Source organism: Chlamydotis macqueenii, chromosome 19, assembly GCF_036417535.1.
Source record: "Chlamydotis macqueenii isolate bChlMac1 chromosome 19, bChlMac1.mat, whole genome shotgun sequence".
Classification (NCBI taxonomy): domain Eukaryota; kingdom Metazoa; phylum Chordata; class Aves; order Otidiformes; family Otididae; genus Chlamydotis; species Chlamydotis macqueenii.
The window spans coordinates 8,689,050-8,716,691 of NC_141574.1; the positions used below are offsets into that span (position 1 = coordinate 8,689,050).

Here is a 27,642-nt window from a genome sequence, read left to right on the forward strand (position 1 = left end):
GACCCAGCAGAAACGTCTTCCTATCTTTTGTTGAAAATCACTGTAGGAGACTTAATTTCAGCCTGAAGGGAAACAAAAATACAATAAGAGAAACAAACAAACTAGAAATAATGTCAAGGCCAGACTGAGCCTTTGGAGCTGATTTCCCTGTACGGATCCTGCCAGGCAGCGGTGCCCCAAAACTGGTCGTTTTGGACCCAATGGTCCCATGCCTGCAACTCCTCAGCTCCCGAATCAGAGACCTCACTGCACACCCTCCACCCAGGCAGCCTGGCTCCTGCACGGCTGCTGCTGGGGATTTCATCACCTCATTTCCCCGCAGAAAGGAAATTCTCCAGCTGCTTTGCCTCACTTATCCCTCCCGGGCTGTTATTACTCCTACTTACACAATTCAGGATATTATTCCCTCCTGTCACCTTAATTTCTAATAATTAGTATTTGGTATAATGCTACAGCAGAAGTCAGCTCTTAATGAATATGATAAGAAACACTAAATTATAATTTACTGCTCAAGAAATCCGTTTTGAAGCGCAGCCCATTTAAAAGAAAATGAGGGGGAGTGGCTTGTGAGCCATCTGACTGGATCAAATCCTAAATTGAGTCCCAGCTGAGATCCTGAAATGACCATAAACCCTGGGGGCACTTACTGGCCTGGGGCGCGTCCCTGACCACGTCTTGGGTCTGGGTGCACGATGGTGGCAGAGCCATGACGCCACATCCCGGGGGGAACAAGCAATTATATGACTTCAATTTTATTTTGTGACTAAACGCCGGGGTATTAACCCACCCAGTGTGGGACTGGGCAATAGTATTAATCCAGAAAAACTGTTCATTAACGAGTCCTCGACATCCCTGTTTGCACACCCGAGCCCCTGCCCGTCCCTCTCACGGAGCGGTTTTCCTTCTTTTCGCGGTGCCGGTTGCAGTGGGTTCAGCCCCGTTGCTATGGCACTGGGGCACATCTGGGTATGTTTTTCTGAGCTTATCACACAAATTGCTTCTCTGATAGCACAAAGCGATGCGGCACAGTCCTCACCCGCTAAGGCTGGTCGACCTGGCCCCAACGTGGGTTTCAGCTCTTCAGTCACTGAGTTCAATGCATCCAAGGTTTTTCCGTTAACTTCTGCTGTCCAGGCACAGCCAGGGACCTGGACCTGCGTAGGAGACCACCTGGAAAGGTTTTGGTCTCCCCATTTCTGTCCCCTGACTGTGAAGCCAAAAAAAAAAAAAAAAAAAAAAAGCTCACAGAAAGGGGAAGCTGAGCCTGGTTTGCTTAACCAAAGGGACCAAGTACTGTGTCCCCCGAGCGATGAGCCGTTTCAGGGTACACACAGCCGGGCTGTTCCCTCGAGATCAGGGGGACTTGTTCCTGGGCAGCTCATTGCGGTATTCGGGAACAGGCTGCAAAGGAGTCAGGAAAACAAAGGCCCAGGGCATCTCAACCCCAGAGCCAGGCCACTGCAAGTGCTTTGTAGCCTTGGTCCTTGTACATTCTGGTTCAGAGGCGCTGGGAGTTTATATACCTGAGAATTCACGGGTGTGTTTAGCATTGGGGGTTATTGGGCCCATCCTGTGCCTGCTTGGGCTGACCATAAACAAGTGATGAGATCAATGCCTTCACCCTTTAACATATTTTTTTTCTTTTTTGTATTATAAGGACAAGAAGGGAGCGGTGCCTCTGCATGCCTCACCTGGAGCACTGCAGGATCAGCCGGCCGGTCCTGCCCAGCGGCACCAGATGAGCTGGGGTTTTGCTGTGGTCTCCACAACTGTGCCGAGTCAGCTCTAGCCCAGGCCAAGCCCTCTTTTTCAAAGCAAATTGCGTGTTTCTTTGGAAGCAATGCAATTAAGGCAAGAGGGAGGTAGATTTAGATTAGGTATTAGGAAAAAAAAATTTACAATGAGGGTTGTAGAGCAGTGGCCCAGGTTGCCCAGAGAGGTGGTAGATGCCCCATCCCTGGAAACATTCCAGGCCAGGTTGGCCGGGGCTCTGAGCAACCTGATCTGGTTGGAGATGTCCCTGCTCCTTGCAGGGGGGTTGGACTGGCTGGGCTTTAACGGTCCCTTCCCACCCAAACCCTTCCGTGGTTCTACAAAGACACCTCCACAGGTCACATTACAGCAAGATGCTGTAACAGTTGGTGAGGTGGTACCAAAGCACAACAGATCGCTGAGCCTCTTCGTCCAGGGAAAAGCCCGACAGGAAAGGGCAGGGATGGAAGGAGTGATGGAAGCTCTGTGAGCATCTCTCTGCTGCAGCTAAAAGCGCAGAGAGGCCCTGAACAGCAGAGAGCATGCGAGAGCCAGCAGCAAGCGCCACGCCAGGAACCGCACTTACACCCAGTGTCATCTCTGAGGACTTTATTGTCATTGTCTCTTCAGTTCTAGAGTACAAAAGCATGCAAAAAATAACCTCTCTATTCATGGTACATATTTACAGTGTACCGGCCACGTGCCGTTACAGTACTGAGTGCCTATACATCATGCTGGAGTTATAGCAGAGTACATACAGAGTCATATGTTTAACATGAAGTATAACAAGAGACTTAAATATTAACAGAACAGGCCTATAAATCAGAAACAGCAGCAACATCACAGCATGGAGGATCCAAATTATATCCTCAAAAGTTGCAATTCTTTTTTTTTTTAATTTACACTGATTTTTTTTAACGCTTTGACTGATGGCTTGTGGTTACTGACTGAGGGCCTGGGTGTCTGCTAGCAGCGCCTCTGAGGATAAATGGCTTTTCTGCAGGAAGGGAAGGTGAAAGCAGTGACAAGCTCTTGAGCTCCTTTCCTTCCCTGGTCCCGTGAGAGGCTGCGTTCAGAGTAACAGGGTCGTGGGATAATCCAGCTTAATTCAGGTCGGGACGGACCTGATGAGAGCATGGTCTTCTGCAGGAGGCTCTGGGCCAGAAAATAAATCCCTTTCACTGCTTTGCTCAGCAAACACCACTGTAAGTGTGCCCTGGTAAATTGGAGAGGTTTGGTACCCAAACTAAATTATATACACACACAAAACCCCCACTATCCGCTTTCCAGTCTCCAGCATTCCTGCTGGACATCCGCCGTGCTCATGCTCTTAGGGACCCCCCAACACTGTGGCACAATCCCCCTTCCTTTGGAAATGTTTTTACATTTATTGAGATCCCCATCCTCTCCGGGCAGAGAGCAGCCTGCCTATCCTGCCACCACCATCCGACACAAAGGTGAGATCGCCCATCCTGAACAAGGACCATCTTTTACTGTAGCAGCAGAATACTGAGCAGCTAGCAAAACGACCCTGACAGCACTGGAGATGTGGGCTCTCTGCCTGGAAATCGCTGACAAAAGGCATCCAAGACCATAAAGAAGCCTTATAACTCGCACAGCCAGGCTGCCCAGAGACAACAATCCCTGCTGCTTTTGTTCTGAAGCTCTCCCATTAGCTGCACCATCGAAGGAGAACTTGCAGTCATGCAACAGCTGCTAACACCTCCAATTGTACTGTCAGGTGTAAGAAAGCCCAAAGCCCCAGCACACAACAGGACGCTGCTCACTGCAGCTGGCGGGGGACGAGGAGCTCTGAGCACAAGCAAGGATGGCTGGGACCCTTAGAGAGAGCTGGTGCCTATGGCTGGTGGGACAAAGCTCCTGGTTTTCTTGGGGAAGATGTGAGAAGAAAAGCATTGAACCAGAGAGCAAACGAGCTCTCCCAGCCACGCACAAATGGAGAAAAACCTCCTTCAGCCCCTACCACAGCACTGCTGGCGGCTTCAGGACACAGAGCCGGGCTGAAGGAACATAAAATTCCTCCCACCAGGTCCTCCCCTGCAAGTTTGGCAATAAATAAGGAATTAAACCCCATCCTGGGAGTCATTTCACCGAGCTGCAATTGGTTTTGCATGGAGCAGCTATGCCATCCCCTGCCAGGTTCCCTTCAGATGCGGCTGTACACAAAGTCAGCTTTCCCTCGGCTGACCCCACCGCTGCCCCACCACCAGATGCTGCTCCCACCTTCTCTGTTCCATCCCCAGGAATATTTTTACCAGGGCAGCGAATGCTCTCAAGCATTTGTCAAACCGCTCTCCCTAGGGACCCACAAACCACATGGCTTGGGTTCGCAGTGCCACGCTGCACGGACCTGGGGGCTCATTTACCCTCAAGTAGGTTTTGCACCATTTTAGTTGCCTTGGGGGCCAAATTCTCGGTAGCAGGGGAGATGAAGTCCTGCCAAAGGGGACAGGCACACACAGAACAGGAGTGTGTTGCTTCTTGCATCTCAAGGCACTGAAAAAATAAAAAATAATCACAGTCCAGTCACACTTACTGCTGCAGGTGATTTCGTTTCTCTTGCAAGCTCAGGCTCCTGGCACGGGCTACACCACGGCTGCCTGCGCCGGGATTTCTCACCGACACGTCACTGAGAATCACTGATCAGAGCGGAGCCCCCGCACGGGCACAGCTGCGGGAGGCAGCTTTATCAACACCAGGAGCAGTTCTCCATGCATCCATTCGCAAGCTGCAATAAAGCACTAAAGAGCTGAAAATCTCATTTATTTCCAAGTGTGACATTCATAGTGACATATTCCTATCCAAAGGGTTAAACGACATTCGCTGCAGTATTCCTCCATGCCAGGGGAGACTAAACCAGGATTTTCACTTAGCACTACCTCCCCAGTGGAAAGCCCAGAGCTATTAATTGAGCAAGACAGAGAGAAACGTACCTCCTGGAGATCAAAAACATGTGCCATTTCCCCAAAGAGAGAGATTTCCTTCAAGGTCTCTCAATCTGGGCCTAACCCCAAGCTGGAAAAGCCGACCGTGCCACCACATTGCAGGGGAAAGAGGAGCCCTCCCCGAGACGCAGAGCCCAGCTAACAGCGTGGAGCATCCCAGTCTCTTCTCACAGCATGCCAGTGCTCCAGGAGCAGGCAAGCAAAGATTTGGAGGGGAAAAATACAGAGCGCACACACAAGCACCAGAGCATGTCTACACCAGCTCTTCTCGCCGCCCAGAGGAGCCCTGCCACACCAAACCCCATCCTCTCGTTCACAGAGAGAAGCCAGACAAACATTTACCCATCCAGCTAGGGAGTGACTTTCCTGAACGGATAAAAGGGCTGGCCTGCCAGAGATGTTTATTTTCAAATAAATACTCTCTCTTTAGTCTCTTCTGAGCAGAAACGGCATTGCTCTGAGCTGCCCTAACACACATAAACAAGGATTTCAGCTCAGCTCAGTGAGAAGTAGAGCGCATTTTTTCAGGAGTCCTACCAAGCCCTCGAATAAATCTGAGCGTTTCTCTTGCTGCTAGCGCAGCTTCCACCGTTTTAATTTCATGCAAGTTTTCAGGCTGCTGTGTGTGAGGCGATACGGATTGCTTCTGGAAGTAAAAAGGAAAAACCCCCAGGGCTGGCAGATTTGCTGGAGGAACACGGTGTGACGCAAGCTCAGCTGTGCAATTCTGGTTGCTCCCTGGACCTGTGGAAACAGCTCCAGACGGATTTCCTTCAGCAAGAAGGGCAATTTTTTCCAAGTAGATTTTTGGATAATCATAAAAAAATACCCATTCCCCCCATTCCCTTCCAAAACTGAAGAGGCACTCTAGCTACCGCTTACCACTCTAGCCAGACTTGCTGAGTCCCCATCTCATTTTTCACTCCCTTTTACTGGGTGCTTGAATCTTCATTACAAGGCAGCAGGGTCCAAGCACGTGCTCAAGCGCACCAACCCGCAGGACGTATCGCGGTGTGCGGCCGAAGCAGAACCACAGGCCCTGGGAGGATGCTGAGCGCACAGTTGGCGCGGGCAGACACACAAATGCGGGCAGGATTTACCATCTGGAGGCGAGCGATGCAGAGCACAGGCCCAGAGCAGTAACCTTTACAGGATATAATCCCTTTGCCGGCTTTAAAAATTAAAGGTCTCCTTAATAAAATACACGAGCTGCAATACTATTTCCCAATTTGCCAGTATTTACAAGCAAGACAGGGGGCAGAGCCCAGGCCGGCGATTGCTTCTGGACACCCCACCGAGGTGGCTGAAGACCAGGGAGAAGTGTCAGGCTGCGGACGGGGAGCAGAAGGCACCGGCAGCAAAGCCCAGTTAGGAAAACGTTGGGAACCACCGAACGGGATTGCAGTAAACAGAACAGGAACACCAGTATACCAGTCACTACCAACAATCCTCATACACATATCCCCTTGCACAAAAAATTGGGAGACTGAAAGTCCCAAGCCCTCAGGATTAACCTAAAAAAGACAGTTAGGATGATTATGTAGGAACCAAATTTAATCATGTCCTTTATTTAAGTACTATAAAAGAAGAATCCAGTCCCATTGGCTTCCCAGGGGCACAGTCAGACCCCATAAAGCTCAAGGGAAAACATCGACATATATTTTTACGGATTGATGCCACTGGTTTTTACTGAGTGCAAGAGTGACATTCCTGATGATACGCACAGTCCGCACAGCCAACGGCCACCGAAACAGCTGCGCGTGCCCTTTTGAGTGCAACCTCTCACCTGCTGTCAAACTGTAGAGACGAAGCTTCTAATCCCAAGTTTAGAAGCATCTATGGATAAAATAGCAGCATCAGCACATGCATAAAAATTACAGTCTTAAAATAAAAGTTAAAGCCTTAAAAAACAAAAGATCAAGTTTTGATTCATTTGTGTTCTGTAGCCTTCCTTAGTCTAAAACCCCTCCACTGACATTTTCCATCCAGGGAGGTCTCCCAGCTTGGGTTATTTATCAGGAAATTAAAGTTTAAAGTACATAATTTTAAAGGAGCGAAGAGATGAGCGAGGGAAAGGAAATCACCCTTAAATAAAATAAACCCCAAACCTGCCACTTCTTTTCAGCTTTGAGAACAAGGTCCATGCACGCAGGACTGGCTGGAGCTGATGGAGAGCGGTCCCAGCTCTTTGGGAAGAGCACGCTTGGTTAGCCGGTGTCCTCGGTGCACTAACGTGTAACAGCACATCGCAGCGCTCCGCAGCTCCACAGCGTTCAAAGGCTCATTTCGCATTACAGTGAATATCGTGTAGTTTTTCTGTTTTATGACACTGTCCTGACTAAAGCCATTGATGCTGGCAGAATTTACGCTGTGCAAGACTGAGGGATAAAAAGAGAAGGGTAAAAAAAAGAGCAGGAAAGGCATGGAGAGTGACAGTGCTCACTCCAAAAGGAAGATCTCATCCTCATTTAACTGATATCCATAGAATTTTTGCTGTCAACTCCAACAGGAGCAGGACTGCGTCCTGGTATACAGAAGTTCTTTACCCGTGACATTAAATAAAACAGTCGCCCTCTGATATAAAACCTGGCTCTGATGTCATTTTTTTTTCCCCCAGTGCTTGAAACAGAGAATGCAAAAAAGCAAGGAAAAAGTCTCCGAGGTGAATGGCCCATGAGACGACGTTTGTTTTTGCTGTGTTACAAATAAAACCACGTTCATCGGCCAAGACACCCAACTACAAAGCCCACACGTGAAGCACAAGTGGAGAGCAAGGCACACATGGAGGAGCGCATGGACACCTCGCACGAGGAACGCAGCCACCCACGAGGTCGAGCCAGCCCTCTGCCAGCCGCACCGCCCGAGGACTCGCTCTTCTTACTGCTGCTCTGTTCCTAATTTCTGGTTCTCTGGGTTGCTCTGTTTTCGTTGGGTGGGGTTTTTTTTTTTGCTTTGCAGGCCCTGGACTTGGCGATGAGAGCAGATGTGTGCTAGACAACACCACGATGGGTACAACAGCAGCAGCATGAGTGACCAGGCGTTCAGGACGTAGCTTCGTCTTCGCACACATCAGGCAGCTCCGGGTCCCTGCCTCCTTCTCTGCTCCCTTGTTTTCTGCACGAACAGCAAGGAAATAAAGATATTACAGGCACATAGCAACACAAGAAACAAAGCAGGGTTTTTTTTTTCCAACAGGCAACCCAGGTCAACATCATAAATATGAATAGCAATGAACCAGCCTGTTGCGCTGGTACCACATAAACAGCTCAGCAATATCCCAGCTCGATGCACTGCAGCGCAACTTGTACCTACACACGTACTTGGTCTCTGCGCTCTGAGGACTGAGCGTTGTGCTTCCCTGAGTGCCCTTCTCCTGGCTGCAGCATCACGAGGAGGCATCTGGTTCTTGGAGAAAATCTTGCAGACCAGCAGCAATGCTTCTGAATTATCTTGTTTGTATTTGAGGAGTTCTGGTTTGTGTATCAGCCCATGGCAGAGACCTACGGCAGGCAGATGGCCTGCACCTAAAACACCCGTTTCTCCGTTATGAAGATGTGAGGATACCCACAGCGTAAAGGAGGTGGTGCTGGCCCAAGAACCTGCATCTGCCAGGCTGTCCAGCCTCACTCATACCAGCCCAGATGCAGAGAATCAGTCTGTGTGGACAAGTCAATGCGGCAGTGGAGAGTCAGCCGGAGCACACAGCATTTGGGAAGTGTGCGTTTGGGGCCCTGGGGTTATTGTCTGGCTGGGAACAACACTGAAAGTACACTTAGGGCTGTGCCAACTTTCAAATAAACCAGAAATGAACCAAATAAGCTTCCCCTCTCCCTCTGCTCCAGCAAAGCCCTGTGATAAACCTGACCTTGAATCCAGAGCATGGACAGTTTCCTTGCAGGCAAGGCTGAGGAACAGCCCTGTCTTTGGTGCCTGTCATCACCCTCTTTAAATGATTTATCACCCCGTGCAGGAGCGGAGGCTCCTTTCTCCTGCAGCGCAGCTCCCTGCTAGCAGCTGCCCATCCTGCTCTGTGCCCGGGGCGCGTTCAACGCTCCCCGCTGACCTGAGCGGCTTCTGCCTCTCCAAACGCCTCGCGGCAGAGGAGGAAGGGGGCAACACAGAACGGGATGACCCAACACCCGCATGGCAGCGAATATCAGCTGAACTCGGGTTGCGCGTAGGGCGGCAGAGATCAAGGCATCAGCGCTCTGCAGTCTCCGCAGGAGCTGGGGCTCATGCTGTGAGGCCTGCGGCTGAATGTGAATCTCCATTAAATAACTGTTTAAGAAATAAACTGTATTTCTGCTATGTTTTTTAAATCCCAGGTGAGCGAAGCCTGACTTGTGCAGTTATCCAGGAGGCCACGTCACTGTTAACCACAGCAGCTGCAGGAAGATCACACGACTGAGCATTTACACAGCGTTTCACGCCCAGCAAGGAACAAGCCTCACAGCACTTCCCTCCGAAACGCAGGCAACACGGGACAGGGATGGAGTGGGACAACCTACAAAGGGCTGGATCACAGCATCCACACACACACACACTCTCCTGGTAAGTGCTGGGTTCCTCCCCTGAGTCCCCATTTCATACCCATAATCTGCCCTCGTCCAAGCTGCTGGTGTCCCCTTCCTCTCTGCTGAGGACACGGGCAAACTCTGGGTGCAAACTGGCCGCAGCTGGGCTGTGCGGTCACTCCTGAAATATGTCTTGAAAGGAAAAGGGCTGTTCTTCATGAGAAAGTTCTCTGTGAAAACTGTAGCAGCAGGCAGTGGCACCAGCTGTCACCGACAGCACCATGACCGTCCCCATCCTCCTCTGCCTGCCTTCTCCAAACGACTTTTGGAGAATCTCTGCAAACCCCTCCTCACTCAGAGCAGGCGGCATCCTGGCTCTCACTCATCTGTTCATCTTGGCGTGGTAAACCAGACCAGCCAGAGCTGCTCCCAAAGGTAGAGGTGTGCGCTTATTTCCCAGCCTCTCACCCCAGACCAGATCTCCCCAGGGTGGAGGCTGCGTCCTGCCTAAGCACTGGATCCTGGGACTTCACACCGAGATGTTTGCAAGCAGTTTGTCACAGTTTGCATTGAATGTTATTTCATTATTTAAGGGAATTATTTGGACTAACTGCTTCCTAGGAGGGTCTGTGGAACTGGCTGAACAAGTGACCGTGATTTAAAGAAGTCCTGGCTGCGATGAGGTGGTGCTTGCACAGAGCTGATGGATTTTATCAGCCCAGTGCCCTCCCAGTGCTGTCAGAGGCAGAAGCGCAGGGGAGCGGTGGAGTGGCTGAAACAGAAATGGCTCCAGCTCCATTTCTTTTGCATAAACCACTAAATACTAAACCTGAGCCTCAAAATCCAGCCTCAGCCTTTCCCAAATTCTGTAGCTATTCCTCTGCAAATGTGGGGCTCAGCAGTAGTCCATGCTAAAACCCAGCTGGCTTTTTTCACCCCTCCCTCCCCAAAGAAGGCTGAAATGCCAAAGAACCACAAGTAATAGTAATTTTTAAAAGCATACATAAACATTAGCGTCACACACAGAGAATTACTGCAGTAAAATTGCTCCTACAGGAAGGAAGGACGGAGCCAAACACTCTCGCTACCACACAAATCACGCAGGCTGAGGAGAAGACACACGTTTCTACGGCACCCAGGGGAAACACAAACACTGAATTACCTTAAAGACGGATGCAAACATACAGATGTGTTTAAGAGGAGTCTGTCCCTGAGAGCAAAACAATGAGACAAAGGAAGAAAGTGATCATGAAGATGATGGCAGCAGGCAAAGGAGCTTGTATTTCTGTACCTAACAAGCCTAGAGAGCAGAGTGAAATGGAGGATGGAGCATGAGTCATGTTTACTTGCAGCCTGAAGGACAGATGAGGGTGGACACTGGTACAAACCCACTCCAGCCCCTACCACTGCTGAAAGCTCTAGATGGCTTCCAGCACTCTGCTGAAGTCCAGCTGTGCTTTCCAGGCCATGTAATTTGGCACCTTTAGGGGTTTTGTGTCCTACCACGGCCACGGTGTCACCACCACGAGCAATGGGGCACGCAACGGCTGTGCTCAGCACGGGCAGAGCCACGTGAGCACGGGGACACTCACCAGAGGGTCCAGCTCAGGGTGGGCCTCTGTCCTTAGTTAGACTACAGTGATACCACCTGCACCGTGGGGCACGGCTGTTCCCACAAGACACGCAGTTCTCTTTTTACAGTGAAAATTGAGATAGCTTTTGGTTGGGTTGGACTCTGTTCTGACAGCACCTATGCATTACCTACCCGAAATCTTCCTGGAGCTGCAGGGACAGACACCGAGCACTAGCAGAGACCAAGGGAGTATCTTTAGTGGAAACATCTGGCAAATTTAAACCCAACCTGCAGCCATTTCCCTGGCAAAGATGATGCTGTAAACCCAGCTGCCCTAGGGAGATCTCCACAGCCTATTTCTGAGCAGCCCACAGGCACCGAGCCCTGGGACTGTCTCAGCACAAAGGCCCCATGAGGCAGGTAGCTCTCTGGGAGAAGCTGTTTCTGCTTGGAGACCTGGGTCAGCCACCTTTTGACCTCCCTTTCCCCCCCGGCTTGCTCGTGCCTGGCCTACCTGGACAGCATGGCCCTAAGAACAGCTGACGGCTCTTTTCCTCTCTTTTTGGGAAGGCTGGAAACAGGGTAAGCTTTCTAAATACAGACTGATCCCCCACACAGGAGCTGACAAACACATTTCATCAATAGTAATAGCAGCCATAAGGGGAAAGTAAATCAGGTCTGTCAAAACACAGCAATTAATTTGATAGGTAGTAGTCGCAATAAATGAGAGTAATAAAATGTGCTGAAGTCAGTGCTGACTCAATTAGGAAAAATCTGCAGAAGGCAGAAGAAATGTAGCAAACACTGCTAGCAGAAACCCAGAACTTAGTTGTGAACACTAAACAGTTGGGTTTAAAAAAATATTCTGCAACTGGAAAAACATTAAAAATGATCAGTTGCTTCTGCAGCCACCGTTAGTGTTTGGCTTGAACCTGGCCACAGTCTGCAAATCTGCAAGGCTTGGAGAATCCCTGCATCTTCTGGGAGATCCTGCACAAAAGGCAGGGTCTGGTGCCACCTGGACACCTGGCCAGGCTGGTGGGGCAAAGTGACAGCCGGCAGCACTGACACACGGCTTCTTGGTGTGCGGAGGTGATCTCGTGGGAGAGGCAGCTGCTGCAGAACAAGAATTGCTAAACAAGGGCATCTTCATTTTAGTTCCTTCTATCTGGTAAGCGTGCCTGCAATTTTAACAGCTGCCTTTTGAACTTTTCAGTGCTACTAAACAAAGCAATAAATAACACCAGGGGAGAGGATTTGCTGCTTCCAGGTCTATGGAGTGCTAAAAAAGCCCTCTCCTCCCAGCACTAATTTAACAACTATTTCAAATCACTGGTGTCTTAATGGTGTCCTCCAAAGGGACAAAGGCTGTGGCAAACATGAGAGATCTCCTGCTATCGCACAGACGTCTGCACACACAGCTTCTGCATGAAGCATTTCCAGGAACACAGCCCAGCACACTGTGTATAGGTAATGCAGGGAGAAATTAAAAAAAAAAAAATTCTAACACATGATTTAGTTTCCTCTTCTCCAAATCCAAAGACTGAGCTGTTAAGACAGTTCTTTTCTCTTCCTGTTTTCTTAAAGGACAGATCCATTTTAAGAACCGTCAGTTAGGTATCAGATACCAGAAAGCAGACGGCTGTCGGAGGATTCCCTGCAGAATACAATCTCAGTATGGGCACAAATGTGAGATGCTTGAAGCAGCAGTGAGTGGGGCTCTGGCAATTTCACACGCAGCTTAAATAAACAGAATGTGAAACTAGAGTTCTCTAATCACTTTTCCTTTTTCTCATACAAAAACACAAGAAGTTATTTTCTACCTATAATGGGGAGGAGATGCAATATTACAAGAGCAGTGTTACCTCTCTCTAAAGACACTGCCACTGGGGAGGAGAAGCTCTGTGGTGGAAAGCTTGGGAACCTGGCAAGTGGCTCATTTTGTGGGCAACCACAAAGCAGCGATGGCTGCAGGTGCCGCCCTTCTGGCAAGTCCCACTTCTGGGGTCTCCCGTCCAGCTACGGGGGTGGAAACGATGCCCGAGCTCTGCAGAGCCTTTATGCTACAGGAATGTTTTCTGTTCCTGCTAGGTCCTAGAAATTTACAGGCATCCAGACTCACTCAAAACTTATTTAACACAGCACTATTCATAACATTTACACTGATTTTATATTTTATATGTGTATTAAGAGTGGTTTTACTACAGAACAACCTGCTATGAATTAGGAACTGGATGGGCTTAGTGTCTAGCTCTGTTTGCCCCTGTGGAAATAGTAGTGTAATCAAGAGATAACTCACTGAACAATTAACATTCCCATTTAGATTTGGTTTGCTTAAAATCATTGTCATTAGATTCAACAAATCTATTTAAATTTCAAGCAATTTTAGAGTCAACCAGTATGGCATTTGTCAAAGTTAGAAATAATAATCCACATTCCTTAAAAAACCCATCCCTGCTGTAGTGTTCAATATATGACACTATTGTCGAAGACACCTAGGCAATGTCTTTCTTTTAAACAGAAGGGTTTTGAGATGTGTTCTCAGAGCTCCAGTTGTGCATGAATTAATTTAAGATAAAGTCAATTGTTACCGCCCAAAATTGGCACTGATCGCATGAGACTGAGGAATTAAGTGCAGAGGTTAGCGCAGTGGAGAACTGGCACATTCAAAGACCATTCACATTCTTTTTGGACATCTCTAGAAGCTTACACTGCTGGGCAGAGAACAGTCCAGCGTGGCTCCAGCTCCATCCCTGACCTGACGTGTTCTTGTAAACTAAGAGCACTGGACACAGCAGCCCGACAGTGGAAATTATACACAGTTTTCAAAAAACTTTTAGTATAGTCCTGCACAAGAGGTCCAAATGCAAACATGGAGCTGAAATTTTAGAGACAGGGAAAGATGATGGTTGGTTTTGTATAAGCCAAGAAGAATTTTACTACCAACTTTAGAAAGGAGACAAATAAAAGCCTTCAATTTTTATGGAGGTTTACAGCTTGTCTTGAATGCCTAAAAAGATTTTTAAAGGGATTAGATATTGATAGTGTGGCTAATTAGAAACTTCACAGCTACATCAGATCAAGTGAACTTGACTTATTCTGAGCAGATAATAAAGCTCCAGGCAGGAACCAGCCACAGCATCAGGGTCAGGCAGTTTTCCCACCAGCTGGGTATTTAGTGCCGTGGGCTTTCAAGCATCTCAAATGAAGGCGGAAGGGAACAGGTCCCTTTTGGAAACAGCCTCGGGGTACTATAACAGGAGACCACTTTGAAATACCAATTCAGGAAGGGTTTGAAGAGAAAAAATCCTGCCTTGCTCTGAATTTGCTGTCCTGGACAGCGGGAAGCATATTTTTCTTCAAATTTCACACAAGTTTCCCCATCTCAAAGCAACACAGTGCAGTGATCAGAAATGATAATGAAGATATGGTCAGGGACGTGTGTCAAATTAGCAATAACTAATTTGGAAGGCAATGAGCCAAGGGAAACAAATCAGGACAAATCCCTTGTGCTAAGCTGGCAAAGGAATCATGACTGCCATGCTCTTCAGGTATGTCCCCACAGCAGCTAACAGTCTAACTGTTTAGACTGCTGTCTAATATTAACTGCTCCTGGACTCAAAGGCAAAGCCTTTACTGACGTCTCCGATACACAGCTGGGCCCTAAAGCATCAGCATCCTTAATTGAGCCGAGCCCTTAAATCCCCACACACGCATGAGAGAGAGATGCTCCTCTATTTGCATTGTCAAAGGTGCCGTGAGACTGTTCGCACATCCTGTGGGAGTCTGCGAGGCATGGTACTGGGATTTGGGGTGGAAAAGGATCATTCTGGGACACCACAGCTTTGCTGTGAACTGCAACCTTACAGATTCTGCAGGGTGAGAACATGAAAATAATGTCCCAGGTCAGGCTAATGGTCCCTCTGTTATTCACTGGACTGATGGCCCAGAATCCTGGCTCTAAAAGGGACTGGAAACCAACATGAGCAAGAAAGAGTAAGAGCCAAGTAAAGGACAGAAATCCTTCCTGTTCTATGAACATCCAAGGCCATTGTGTTTAAAAATTTTTGAGGAATCTAATAGTGATCAATTTGTTTAATCCCTTTTTAATCCCAATATAGACATTTACCTCCAGCCTCCAAAGTATTTCATTGCAATGTATTCTACCATTTCACAACTGGGTGTCTAAAAAAACACCGTATGTTTTCCTGAACGAAGGTGCAATGGCAAAGTGTTCTCCACTGTCTGCCCATGCATTTCCAGGGTGTCTCTGCCCAGACTTGGTCCCCAGGCCACTGTCGTGGTTTTGTTAGTGAGGGGGGGCCATATAATCTAATTTCCAGTTTACAAAACACACAAACTGCTCAACTGACGCCTTTTCTGTTGTCCATAAAAGGGAGAGAAGAATTAAACCCTCCGATACATATCTAGACTAGACTAATTAAACTTATTTTAGTTCACTAATGTCTAACGGATCTTTGATCACAGCATATTATCAACGAACAAGTTAAAAACCAGACCCACGTTGAGCACCTTACGCGTGTTTAGTCCAAAGCCATCTTACAGAGAGAACTGCATCTGTAAAAAGACTACTTTGACTGCTTTACTGCAGTGTATTTTAACCCTAGAGGACTCAAGGTAGGTTTTGGCCACAGTATTTCATCCAGAATGGACTTCAAATTCTATGGAAATGATTTGTAAGCTGCTTTCATCATCCTCCCCCCACACCTTTACTCTGCACGTGCAGCAGAGCCAGGCAAAGCTGCAATACGTACATCAGCAAGTTCCCTGGAGCAGACATGGACCTCTCCTCCCGCCTGGTCTGAACCTCGAATGGATTTCCAAAGGAGCGTTTTCTTAGCATGGCCTTCACTAGGATCTTTGAGGAAGGAAAACAGACCAGTGAGAACAGCAGAACTGACAAACCACCCTCTTGAAGCTACTTCAAAGGAGTCTAACAACAGCTCCTTTAATAATTCAACAGAATTTAACAGAACTACAGCTAAAGCACGATCTAGAGAAACCCACAGCCAGCCACGTGAGTTCCAGGCAGCGTCAAGGCTGCTCCCTCGGGCAGTGAGCTCAGACCCCCGGACGCAGGCTATTGCTGGCAGGAGGCAACGCAGACGCTGCTGACCGCTGCCTGCCACTCGTGGTGGTCTGAGGCCATGAGAAAGCGGCACCAGAGTTCTCCTGGGCCACCCTCCCAGGCAGGCACTGTACTGAGAGCGCCGCCAGCTCCTGCGGGTTCAAAAAGGCAGAGGTCCTGCTGTCAAGGGGAAACGACAGTTTTCACTCCCCCAGCTGGCTGTTGGGGCAAGTGGCTATATTAACTTCACCCCACAGGAGCTTTGAAAACAGGTCCTTGTGCTCAGCATCCCACTCCCCAGTACAAGGAACCCCCAAGGGCACCTGCATCATAGTAATTGCCTAGAGCAGACCTCCATCTGACCACACAAACTGCCAAGAGCCCTGAACACCCACTTGCGGTCCCCCAAGGCTGGCAGACAAGTGCCAGCTATATAGCCTGCTGGCAGATGTCCTCTCCCTGCTTCTCTCGCCAGGTCACCTCCAGGTTTGGAACCTTCACTTTGAGGATGCGAATGAGGTGTCTTGCAACCTCTAGATTAATAAAACAAAACACGCTTGGGATGGTTCTGGTGTTCTGGGAAGTCTGATGTGAGACACTTAAAGGGTGTGACCCTACAGCTCTTATGAGAGCAGCCAGACAGATATAACAGGACCGCTCACAGGGTTAGGCCCTGCAGAGTCAGGCTGCTGCAATACTTGGAGACACAAGAAGTTCACATTGGGTTAAACAGCCAAGTTTCTCATGCCAGGAGCACACGTGCACCCTCTCCAAACCTCCTTCACCAGTTGAGAGCTTCAGCAAGCATCACACTCTTGACCCACGTAGAGGATGTGGTTGTGGTTTACACGTACCACAGCTGGCAAACTCGGGATCGTCTTCACTGAGTTCTGCACCTCCTCCTCCGTCACCTCTACCACAGTACAGTGCTCTTCCTCCAGCGGCAGCGGCTCCTTGCCACCCTTGGTCAGCCACGGATGCACCTGTGCAGGGAGGAACAGAGACAGCTGTAGCTCTCCCTTCTATGGCAGGGCACAGTGATGTTGGTGACAAGAGGGAAACGGGAGCACGGGACTGATTATGGGGGTACTGCCTGTCGGTACTGCTCCGTTTTCCACTTACACCGGTGGAGCTCAACCAGCAACCTTGGAAATTGCTGCAGTCTGGTACCTGGCCAGACGGACAGCATCCCCTAACGCCCAGTGCTGTCATGCCCACTGCCACCAACTGGCATCTTGGAGGAACACAGCACCCTCTGAATCAAGTTTGAAACGCTTTGAAAATCTGATTTATCCAGAGCCTTTTAATCTTTTTCTCTCATATGCACACATTTCACCTAGGGTTACCCGTGCTCGCTACCTGGGAGAATCAAGATTATTTCTGCACCTGCACAAACAAGGGTGTAGGTGCTTAAAATAGAATATCTGGGGCTGAGTACTGAGGACTTGTCCTACTGCAACGGCCTCCTGCCCACACAGACAGCAAAATAACACACTTGGCCACCTGGACACCGTGTAAGCCTCTGCACACCCACCCAAAGGAGGAATGAGGCAGTTTCCCACCATCTCTCCCTGTCACTGTTGTGCTGCTGTAGAAGGGAGCTGATGGCAGGACAGGGCAAGGCTCTCTGCCACCCACGTCCAGGGTTGAATGTTTTTGCCTGTCAGGAAGAGCATCATCCAGTGTTGGTGCTAGAAAGGCCTGTCTCGCCCTCCAGGTGAGTTTAATTAGGATGGATGCTCACTGCCTACTGCCATTCCAACAAGCTGCATGCAGGTGTCCAGAGTGTTCTTCAAGGGCTCAGTGATGAGCATCTTTATGGCAATTAAGTTGCATTCCCAAAGATTGTTATAAGAACTCTTTTCAAAGGCACATCATCACGTCCAGCCTTAAGTGAAACCACTGCACTAAACTTTACAGCCTAAGTGGGGCTTGCAAATATTTCGGGTGAGGAGAAGACTGCCTAGCCATACGTTCAACGTTCCCCGCACAAAACGGTTGGCTTGATTGATTTTGTCAAACAGCAATTCCAAACTCAGCTGGGCAGAGCAGTTAAGATATTTGTCCAGCCTAAGCCCCTTACACAATTTACTGTCTCCTTCCAGTTTTTGCCATGTTTATCTTTAATGTTGACATCAAAGATTTATCAACTATAAATGACCATATACAAGAAGCAGCATGGAGCTACTGCTCGCCAGCACAAGAACATTTGCAGCCATGTCAGGATTTTATCTTACAAGTAGGGAACATGAAAAAGGAAGAGGAGGGGAGTGTGAAAACTGGGGAAAACAAAAATGGAAGGAACCCAGGAAGGAGCAGAAGGAGCGTAGAGCAGCTATTTAGAAACATCTGACTACGTGTGAAGCCAAAGCTGGAGCCCCAATGCCATGTGGCCAACTGTATGCTACTTCAGAGCAGAGAAGCTCCTTGAGATGAGCCTGTAAATGCAAATACGGAGGGAGTGTGTCATTTCCTTGTCTGGATTGCATCGGCTGCACTGTTGGGCTCCTCTGTACTCTTTGAGTTGGATTTCTCTGGCCAGGGCCTTCAGTGATGGGCTACAGTCACTCCACAGCTGCCTTTGCCAAGAAGCTGCTTGGCTATCACCTTTCTTGAGGGAACAGAAGAAAGCTGCCCTTTTTTCCTACTGCCTCTGATGGTATAGTTTCCTTGGTTGAGAACATAAGAAAAGCAGAAAACCCTGCAAAGCATTGCTCTGTACCAGTCCTAGTCACTCCCTGTGTTAATAAGCATCCCCCAAGTAAAGCTGATAGGAACAAGCGTGCTGCCTCGAGGCTGCTGGCCCTGCAAGCACCAGAGGGAGGCACTTCCAGCCCCTGTAACACAGGTCCAACTCCAACAGCACAGGCTCTGCAGCTAGCAGTCCTCATGACCATGTCGATTCTCCTGGGGATTTATGGAGGATCAGTCTGCTTTTGAGTAACTTTAATTTAAATAAGTAAATAAGAAAGCTTTTATCAATATTCCCCAAGCAAGCAGCAGTGACAGAGCTCTTACATGCTGCAAAATGAGCGCTCTCCCTTTCTGAGGCGGCACGCCAGAGAAAGCTCCCAAAATAAACACTGGGAACAGCTCTGCCTCATTAGAAGGTACCAAAGGAACAGCAAAATCATCTGAGACAAAAAAAAACTAATATCAATGTCCAATTTACCTTAATTTCAGGGACTGTTATCCTTGTTTCTGGATTTTTATCGAGCATGCGTAGGATGAGTTCCTTGAGCTCTTCACTTATCTGTGCTCTGAGTAAAGAAAACAGCAGTACACAGTTAACAAGGGAATTGTAAGAGCTCAAGGCATGCATAGTCCTTACTGCGGTTACTCGGTAGAGGACCTGCTTTGCTCAGAAGGTATTTTCTCTGCAGACCCAGCTCAAGAAAGGAAGGTCTAGTTGGCTTGGCTCCTTCTTGGGCATCACGGTCACTGTTACGGGGTTTGGTTATCCAGCTCTGCCCACTAGCACAGCTGCACACTCTCAAAATGCAGCACAAGGAATCAACTGAAGGGATCTAAGGACACTTTTAAAGACAGCATATTAAAGGGGAATTTCAGAGGACAGATTCTGGGACAATGAAGTGTTACTGAGAGCAGAACTGGAGCTGGGCTCTCCAGTACAAGAAGGGCACAACTCGATTTGGTGAACCTGCATCATGAGCAACTGTGTGCAGGAAGAAAGATCCCCATTTTACCCTCAAGTTCCCTCTAAACTTCATTAAATTGCTTCCATGAACACTGACGGCCACTCGGTATTTCCTATCGTATACATCAGCCTCGGGGTAACGTAAGGAGGGAATGAACAGACACAACTGAAAGAGAAACATCTGCCTGAACCCTGAAGCCATCCTATTCACACAGAGCCCTTGGTCCTGCCATCTGTCCCTCCAGTCCAAAGGCTTCAATGACGTCTGTTAATGATGCAGACAATGTCTCTAACACACACTCAATGTGTACGATCGAAGTGCTACTGAAGTCAAACGCCAGCATATGACAGAATTGTATTAGGCATTTGAAAGCCTGTATCACAAATTACTTCGAAGGAGCTGCGTTTCTGCATGGAAATGGGATTTGGCAGCACAAAATGTCACTGGCCAGCACGGCTGGATCTCAGATTGAAAACACTGGTGAGGACAATACGCTGGGCCCACCTCCTCCACACCCTCCCCAAGCAGAGAAGGGAATAAACTATCATAAACATAAGTGAAGACCGCATCAGTGAGGGATATTGTAGCCTGATGAAAACAGAGCTGCTGTTTAATAATTTCTGAAGATTTTATGTGGACTTTGGTTGTGGGACCTTTAACAACCAACCACAAGGAAATACTGCTCATTCAGTGGGAAGGGGCAGAAAGTGGGTTCAGGTTAAAGTCTGAACACTTTCAGAGTTTCATCAAGGGTCTGCAGTACACATGCAATATGGCCCTGGCAAGGAGAATAGCAGGATCAGACTTCCCACTCCCTAGGCTGCACTGCCAGTGACAATTTAGGTGGGAATAGGAAGAACATACTGCTCTTGAGATGAGCTCCAGGCAGAGAGGAACAGGCTACAGGGAGTGATGGTGCATTTAGCAAGTCAGAATAAACAGGCTCCTAAAGGAGGACCACACTGAGATGCAGGTGAGACGGTGCTTTTAAAATACTTCACATCAGATCTGTGCCAAACTGGCAACAGCTTTATTTAAAATATAAGAAATAAAATCACTTAACATTTCTGGGCACCAGAGTGAATTCTACTCAAGAGAGAATTAATGTCACAAGGAAAAGCCCTGTAAACAGGACCACAAAGTGTCAGGTGGGTTACGGCCAGGGGACAAACCGCATCATGCTGTCTCTGATTTTTCCTTCTCTCTGTTATGCCATGGTGCATGCTGTACCTAATGGTATTTGTAATCTGAAAAGCCTGCGCTATCTGGAATTTCTCACAGTCACAGTCCCGTAACAGCTCTCACCCATCTGGGAGGGCTGCCAGCACCGCAAATCATTTTACAGGGTGCCCACAGGTCACAGAACATTGTCCTGAACTTCAGCTCTTCACCAGGAGGGACTACGCAGAGCTCCTGGCTCTCTTAATACGCGTCCGGACAGAAACTTCTCCAGCTTGCTTTTCAGTCGTGCCAGGATCATCAGGGTGTGAGCTAACCCCATTTACCTCATGTCATGCCAAGGACTCGCTGAAATGAATGAGAACGCCAGAGCGATAAATATTTATCCCACCGTCTCTACGAGAAGGGAAGAGACAATGATGCTGGTATAGACAGCTCCACCTCTGTCCCAAAGGTTGTCAGGAAACAGGCAACAAGTTTCCATGGACTGTCTGCAAACAGGAATGTGTCTTTCGTAGTCATGGTGAAATAAATTGAAACCAAAATATTCCCAACTGTAGTGAGGTGCTAATTCTGTGGGAGGTCACGGTGGCTCCGGTCCAATGAATTCCAGCTTTATGTGTGTCTCTGTTACTGCCTTTATCTACCAAATAGATGTAGTTTAGACAGCCGTCAACATCCAGTAACGCTCTGCTCCTCCAACAACCTAACGAGCGGTGCAGCCTTTTTTAGAATGGCCAAGCAGGTCACTGAGAAATCCAAATAAATCAGGAAATGTCTGAATGAAGAAAAGGTTCTTAGCACAACCCAGTCAGCCCATTAAATGTTAATAACTTACTGCAGAGACAGATGGGAACAGTCTCTTGTAAGCTGACTGCTAACCCAAATATATGATGGCTGAGAGAGAAGGGCATTTTGCCAGGGCCCAAGCCAGCAGAGAGACCGCGCCAGGGAAACATAAACTTCTTTTTTTCAGCTGCTGCAGTGCTGTGAAGACAAAGTCCTGCCCCAGCTGCCGAGCAACTTGTGGGATCATGGCAATGTGGTACAACCAGCCTTCGTGCCATTAACGCCTGACCTTGGTTAGCTGCAAAACATCACCAGTGGTACAGGGCTGGCTTGCCAGAATTGCCTCATACCCACTGCGGTTGCCGTCAAACAAGTGGCCTGACCCCATGGCCGCAGGTCCTTGGGAGGTGTGATCCATGCAGTCCTCAGTGTGGGCTCCATCAGCCTGAGCGGGGATGGCTCCATCTGTGCTATCGGCACTGGCTGTGCCTCATGGTCAAGGGAGATGTAATTAACACAGCCTGCGGAGCCGGGGGCATGAGCTATTCATAACCCATTGCTTTCTGCAGGCTCAGAAGGAAGCCTGGGACTGCCAAGGCAGAGGTCCAGCCCTTCATTGTAGGTGTCTAAAAATTCAGAGAGCATCCCCCAAATAATTCATTTAATAAGTGGATACATGCACATGCCGCAGGCTGCCTGACAACATCCCTCCCTTCCTTCCTAACACCAGAGATGCCTTTCATTAAAGCTTTGATTTCTTAATGCGTGTTCTAAGTGAAGTAATTTTCTCCAAGTTTTTATTAGAATGAACAATTGCATCAAGAAGGTAAAATTCTTTGCTTGACTACTGTGCTGATTTGGAAAGGCAGATAAGGAGTCCAACTTCGGCTACTCCATCTGATAGCAACCAGGAGAAACAAATTAACCACCAAAAGGAAGTCACCAGAGGCCTGAAAAGGGGAGGAAATACTAAGGAGTGGCCAATACACAAAGGGAAAGGTATGGTGGCTTGATGGCAGAGACTGAGCACGCATCAGGTGTGATCATAATCTACGAGGCTCATGGGACAAGACCACAAACACTCATTGCTCAGTGCCTCGACACTGAACTTCCCACTGCTCAAATGGCACACACGTGGCCTTGGCTTGTTCACCCTCACTGCCAAGTGAGCTGCTGTGGGTTAGAGGACGCACTGTGACCGTGCAGCCAGCCATCCCACCTAACACAGCCCAGCAGTCTCCACCATGAAGCTTGGACTGTGGCCGACAGATCTCCTTCACTGGCCAAAGTGGCAGCAGGGTCAGCCTCTCAGCATCAAATGGGTAAATTAATTTTTGTTTTGGTTTTTCAGAACTAGCCCCAGTCTGCCAGTATACAAGACAAACTCCTGTTTTCCTGAACTGTGTCAGAGGAGGCAGAGGAGTGGGAATGCGCCAAGCTGTGGCTGTGTATCTCAGGACAAGCCTCCTTTCATCAGACACTTCGCTCAGCTCCAAGGTAAGTCCACGGAAGCAGCATGTGTTTACTTAGACTGAGGTCTATAAACCACACTGCTTTTGAAAGCTAATGCATTGAATCATTCCAGTGGCTACCACATGGGAGAAACACAAAACCCCAACCAAACCATGCTTCCAGCATCTCCAAGGTCAAGTAGCTGGGGCAGAACTCCCTAGACCCACACCGAAACCCCTCTGCTTCCAAAGATTAAGAGCCATTTCCTTTAGTCCCTGTCTGCAAAGCACGGACAAAGCAGCAGCAGAGGCAGCTGGAATGCCTTGACAACATCAGCACAAAACTGATGTGAAGGACCCAAGAGAATGCAAAGCACCTCACCCATCCTTGTCCGTCCCTCCACAGTGACCTACCAGCATTTATGCACAGCGAATAACACTGAAGATTGAACTTGATTTTACAGTAGCTGAGTAAAGTTCACTTACTCTTCCGGGAACTCTACAGGCTTGTTCTTGATCCTGTTATGAAGACCCAGAATATATTCATCTATAAAAGGGCACTGTAAAACAAACAAGAGATTTTCCAGTTGTCAGAGATCCCGGCACTGAGGATCTACAGTGCTTGTCACTCGTGTAACAGAGGTATACTGTCTCTGTGCTTGTCATTCACATAACAGAGGTATACTCTGTGCACTCTCTCCATTTTACACAGAGATGGAAATAAACATGATATCCCCACACACAATAAATTGACTTATTCCTTATTAAAAAAATAAATGCAGAAGAACAAAGGTACCTAAGGAATACTGAACTAGATTGGGATGCCCTCCTCTATCCAGCCTACCTGATGACCATGAACTGCTAATTTTCCTTTTCTCTACTCTCCTTTTCCTAGCTGCAAAATGGATATACGGATACCACCTGGTTTGTATCACTGCTTTGAGGTTTCTGTGACAAACATCATTTGGAGCTAGATATTACTATTAAAAAAACTGGTTTTCCACTGTAAATTCAGATATATGGATTCAAAGCATATTTTTCTCCAGCACAGCTGTTCATGCTGGATTAATTTAGACCTAGGTTCTAGCTCTTCCTACCTAGCAGAGCAGGCAGGACTGACAGGAGGTTAACAGCCACAGTGAACGCTGTGGGAGAGATAGGAGCAGCACATTCACAGGCCCTGTGAACATCTGCACCAAAACTGAAGGGCCAGGTACGCTTGTTTTAGTGGGCTGGGGGCTACCTGTGGGCCCTGTTCCAGCCTGCCCTGCCAGATTAAATGATATAAAATAGGTACAAATTGTAGAATATTTACTGTCATGTGGAATAGAAATATCTGTACTTGTCTTTATATTCCCCTCTTTGTTTCCCCTGGTGCTTGCCACACAGGAAAGTGATATCACCATGAGGTTATACCAGAACATAAAATCAAGATTACACTCCATCACATGAGGATATGGCCCCAAGTGAGACATCATTAGACACAAGTCAGAGAATATTTTCCATCCTGACTTCACTTGATATCACACAAGCCATGGAGATAAGTTCTGCCTCTGCCATCTCCCCCAGCCACGTCTTACCCCTGAGCTGGATGCCTTATGCCCATGTGGTGGGATCTGCAGTGGTCCGTGCTTGGACAGGAGGTTCAGGTGACATACCTGCACACACAGGCTGCGTGTACCTGCTGTACTGCTTGGCCTGACAGAGCACGGATGGGATGAGGAGCATCTGGCCACAGGAGAGGGAAAAGCCATGACAGAACATGGAGTTTGCCGAAGGCAGCTCTGAAGAGGTGGCTCTGCTAAAGTGGTCTCCGTTTGGTTTCAAAATACAGGCAATATGGATAACCCTCCAACAAACCGTTGCTGGGGCTACTGATACTGCTCTGGGTTGTAGCAGAAACAACTGCTCGGAGTACAGAGGCCAACTCTAGAAACCATCCTTTCCACAGATCACGTCAGTGATCAGCCACAGGGTGATCTGGAAAAGTGGGAGCCTGCAGAAGGTAGGTCTTCACTTCTAATATTTGCCTTTATTTGGAAAGGAATGAGTCAGAAGCCAGGCAGGCAGACACTCACACAGGGCTCCAGCATCCGAAAGCCAGCTTACCTTCCCGTAAACAAAGCAGTACAGGGTAATTCCCATGGCCCATACATCAAGTGCCTGAAAGAAAGCACATACAGGCAGTAAATGAGATGCAATACAGACAATCTGAATGAGCTGGATTTTCCCACTGACTCGCAGAACGATATTTGTATGCACTTAGTAGTTTGTTTTATTGTGCAGAGCCTCTCTGTAGTTGGGCTCCTAAAGGCATCTGTAGCATGCCTGGGGAATGAGGTCTGTGCTGGGCCTGAACGCTGCCGTGGAACACAGTGACCAGCAAGCAACGCCTTCTTACAGGAGAAGACACCAGTCAAGGCTGAACATCAAAGAGGAGCTGAACCTCAAAAGTCTTCTTTCAGTAAGAAAAAGAATCCCACTAGGTCCTATTCACACATTTGCATGGCAGTAGCCCTGGCTTTCAGGGGATCAAGACATGACCCGGGTGTTCAGCAACCCCGTGTCTCTTGATTATTTCAGAAGGGAACCAGGAGCTTCGTTCTGTCCCTTTGGGCAAGGAAAGGGCTCTAACACAGCTCCTGTCTGGGCAGGGATCCACAGAAGTCTGTCAGGCCGCTGCACAGAACAACCAATGCGAGTTTTGCCTGGACTGTGCACGGAATACGAGCTTTGGTTTATTCAATAACCACCCCAATCCCTGGGTGGGCAACACGCAAAGGATGCAGGTGTGGTGCTGCCCTTTGTGCCATGCCTGGGGGTCCCAGAAGACGTCAGCTAGGAGCACAGACCTACCTTTCCACTGAAACTTTTGCCAGTTTCTGAAATAGCCTCTGGTGCCATGAAGGCTGGTGTCCCTGCTGTGCTGGAAAGCTGGGCATCATTCCCTTCAAATTGATTGCTGACTCCAAAATCAGCAATTTTGACATGCCCATCATCTCCTAAGAGTAAATTGGAAGGCTTGATGTCCCGGTGAATGATCTTCTGGTAGTGCACTGAAGAAAAAAAAAAAAAAAACAAAACAAAACAAAAACAGGAGCATGGTCTGTCAATGGCAGCCAACGCTTAGTGGAAACTTCCAGAAGGATGGAAATAAAGGTGCAAGCTCAGGCAGCCCACTCCAAGCTGCTGCTGGATATGCAACATGATGTAGTAGAAGTGCCATTTCCTGTAGCCATTCCTTTTCGGTGTCTCACTGGGATGTACACAGGAGTACCACACTCAAATACATCTGTCACCAGTCATTATGTAAAGAACAGACATGAACCCAGAAACACCCCGACCAGCAGGACTAAGCAGAGCTGTTAGAGATGGAAATCACTCAAGTCCTGCAGATTTGCTTGACCTCAGACCAGCTGATGGATCAGGCTATTTGCTACATTAAAGGTTTACGGGATCCAAATAAAGAGGCGAATTCTCAATTCATTTATTTTAAACTGCAGTGCCATAAAGCTAATCAAAAGGGGCAGAACCACATGCAGAATGAAACAAGCCCAGAGGAACTATTCAGGCACAGTAAAACAACTAGCAGCTGAGCACCAAATCCGGCCAACAGCTCAGAAACCAGTGGGTATTTCCAACTCAGAAGATAACTCTGACCAGGGAGCCATCACCAGCTGGTTGGTGTCAGCACTCACAAAAAAGCACACTCTCTTGCCATGCTTTGCAATGGGGCCCAGAGAAACAACCTCAATTTGCTCCGCATCACCTCAAATCCCCAAAGTTGCCAGCCACTCTGACCACTCTCGCACCCAGAGCTGTGGCCAAACCTCAGCCATGCAGCCCTTCAGAGCAAAGGCTGCTCCTACACGTGGCCCTTTGCTCTGCGAGGCTGCAAAGACTCCAGCTCTGTCCTGGCTCCATGATGTCAACTGTGGGCACCAGCTGAAGTGCTTGTACATCCAAAATGAAAGAAACCCTTGCTAAGAGTTTGGAGGCTCAGATGCACTGAAAACAAACCAAAAATCTCTCTCATTACGAGTTATCTGGGAAGCAATATTGCAGTTGCAAAAAAGCCATTTCTGTGCCACTCAGTGAAGCAGCAGCAGGGAGTTGTAAGGAAGCGTTTTACTTCTCAGGAACTTGGAGAATAAATTTAAAAATCAGAAAAACAAGTTTCAGAACACAAAATGACCCCAAGAATTCAAGAGACTTGACAGAACAGGAGAGGAAATCCTTTAAGTCTTCACTGCCCTTCCGAGGGGAATAGGCCTCCCTCCTGTCCCAGCCCCAATCACCATTTTCACATTTCCTTCTTGCCAACAGAGCATGTTTGTTTTTACACCTCCCCACGAGCACTCTTCATATCTCCTAGGAAATACGCAACTGGGTGGGTGAAAATACTGGTCTAGCCCTTTCCTGCTTTACAAACCTGGTCAACACATTGCCACAAACACAGCCTGCCCTACAGAGCATCCCAGCTTGTGTTTTAGGACCAAGAAAGAACAAACTTCACGCAACTGTTTGGCTCTTTTCAAGCCAACTTTCCAGCAGGCCATGTACAGGGAGGGGAAGTAACACTCGCAGATAGTTTTTCTGCAAGGACCTCTCCTTAGTTTAAAGCACTGCTGGGGGACGCTGTCCTTGGCACATTAAAGAGCAGATCTGGA

The 27,642-nt window shown here is 48.2% G+C and overlaps 1 protein-coding gene across 1 annotated transcript in view; it reads right to left on the reverse strand.

The window, feature by feature from the left end:
- Window positions 1-2,346: 2,346 nt before the first annotated feature.
- Window positions 2,347-27,642, reverse strand: part of CAMKK1 (calcium/calmodulin dependent protein kinase kinase 1) — a 61,456-nt gene continuing 36,160 nt past the window's right edge. The window contains exons 9-15 of the mRNA XM_010123241.2: window positions 25,829-26,028; window positions 25,082-25,135; window positions 23,459-23,532; window positions 19,067-19,154; window positions 16,749-16,877; window positions 15,581-15,684; window positions 2,347-7,832 (exon numbers count right to left, since the gene is read on the reverse strand). Coding sequence (XP_010121543.2) covers window positions 7,760-7,832; window positions 15,581-15,684; window positions 16,749-16,877; window positions 19,067-19,154; window positions 23,459-23,532; window positions 25,082-25,135; window positions 25,829-26,028 — 722 coding nt within the window. The 3' untranslated portion in view covers window positions 2,347-7,759. The remainder of the gene's footprint in view (window positions 7,833-15,580; window positions 15,685-16,748; window positions 16,878-19,066; window positions 19,155-23,458; window positions 23,533-25,081; window positions 25,136-25,828; window positions 26,029-27,642) is intronic.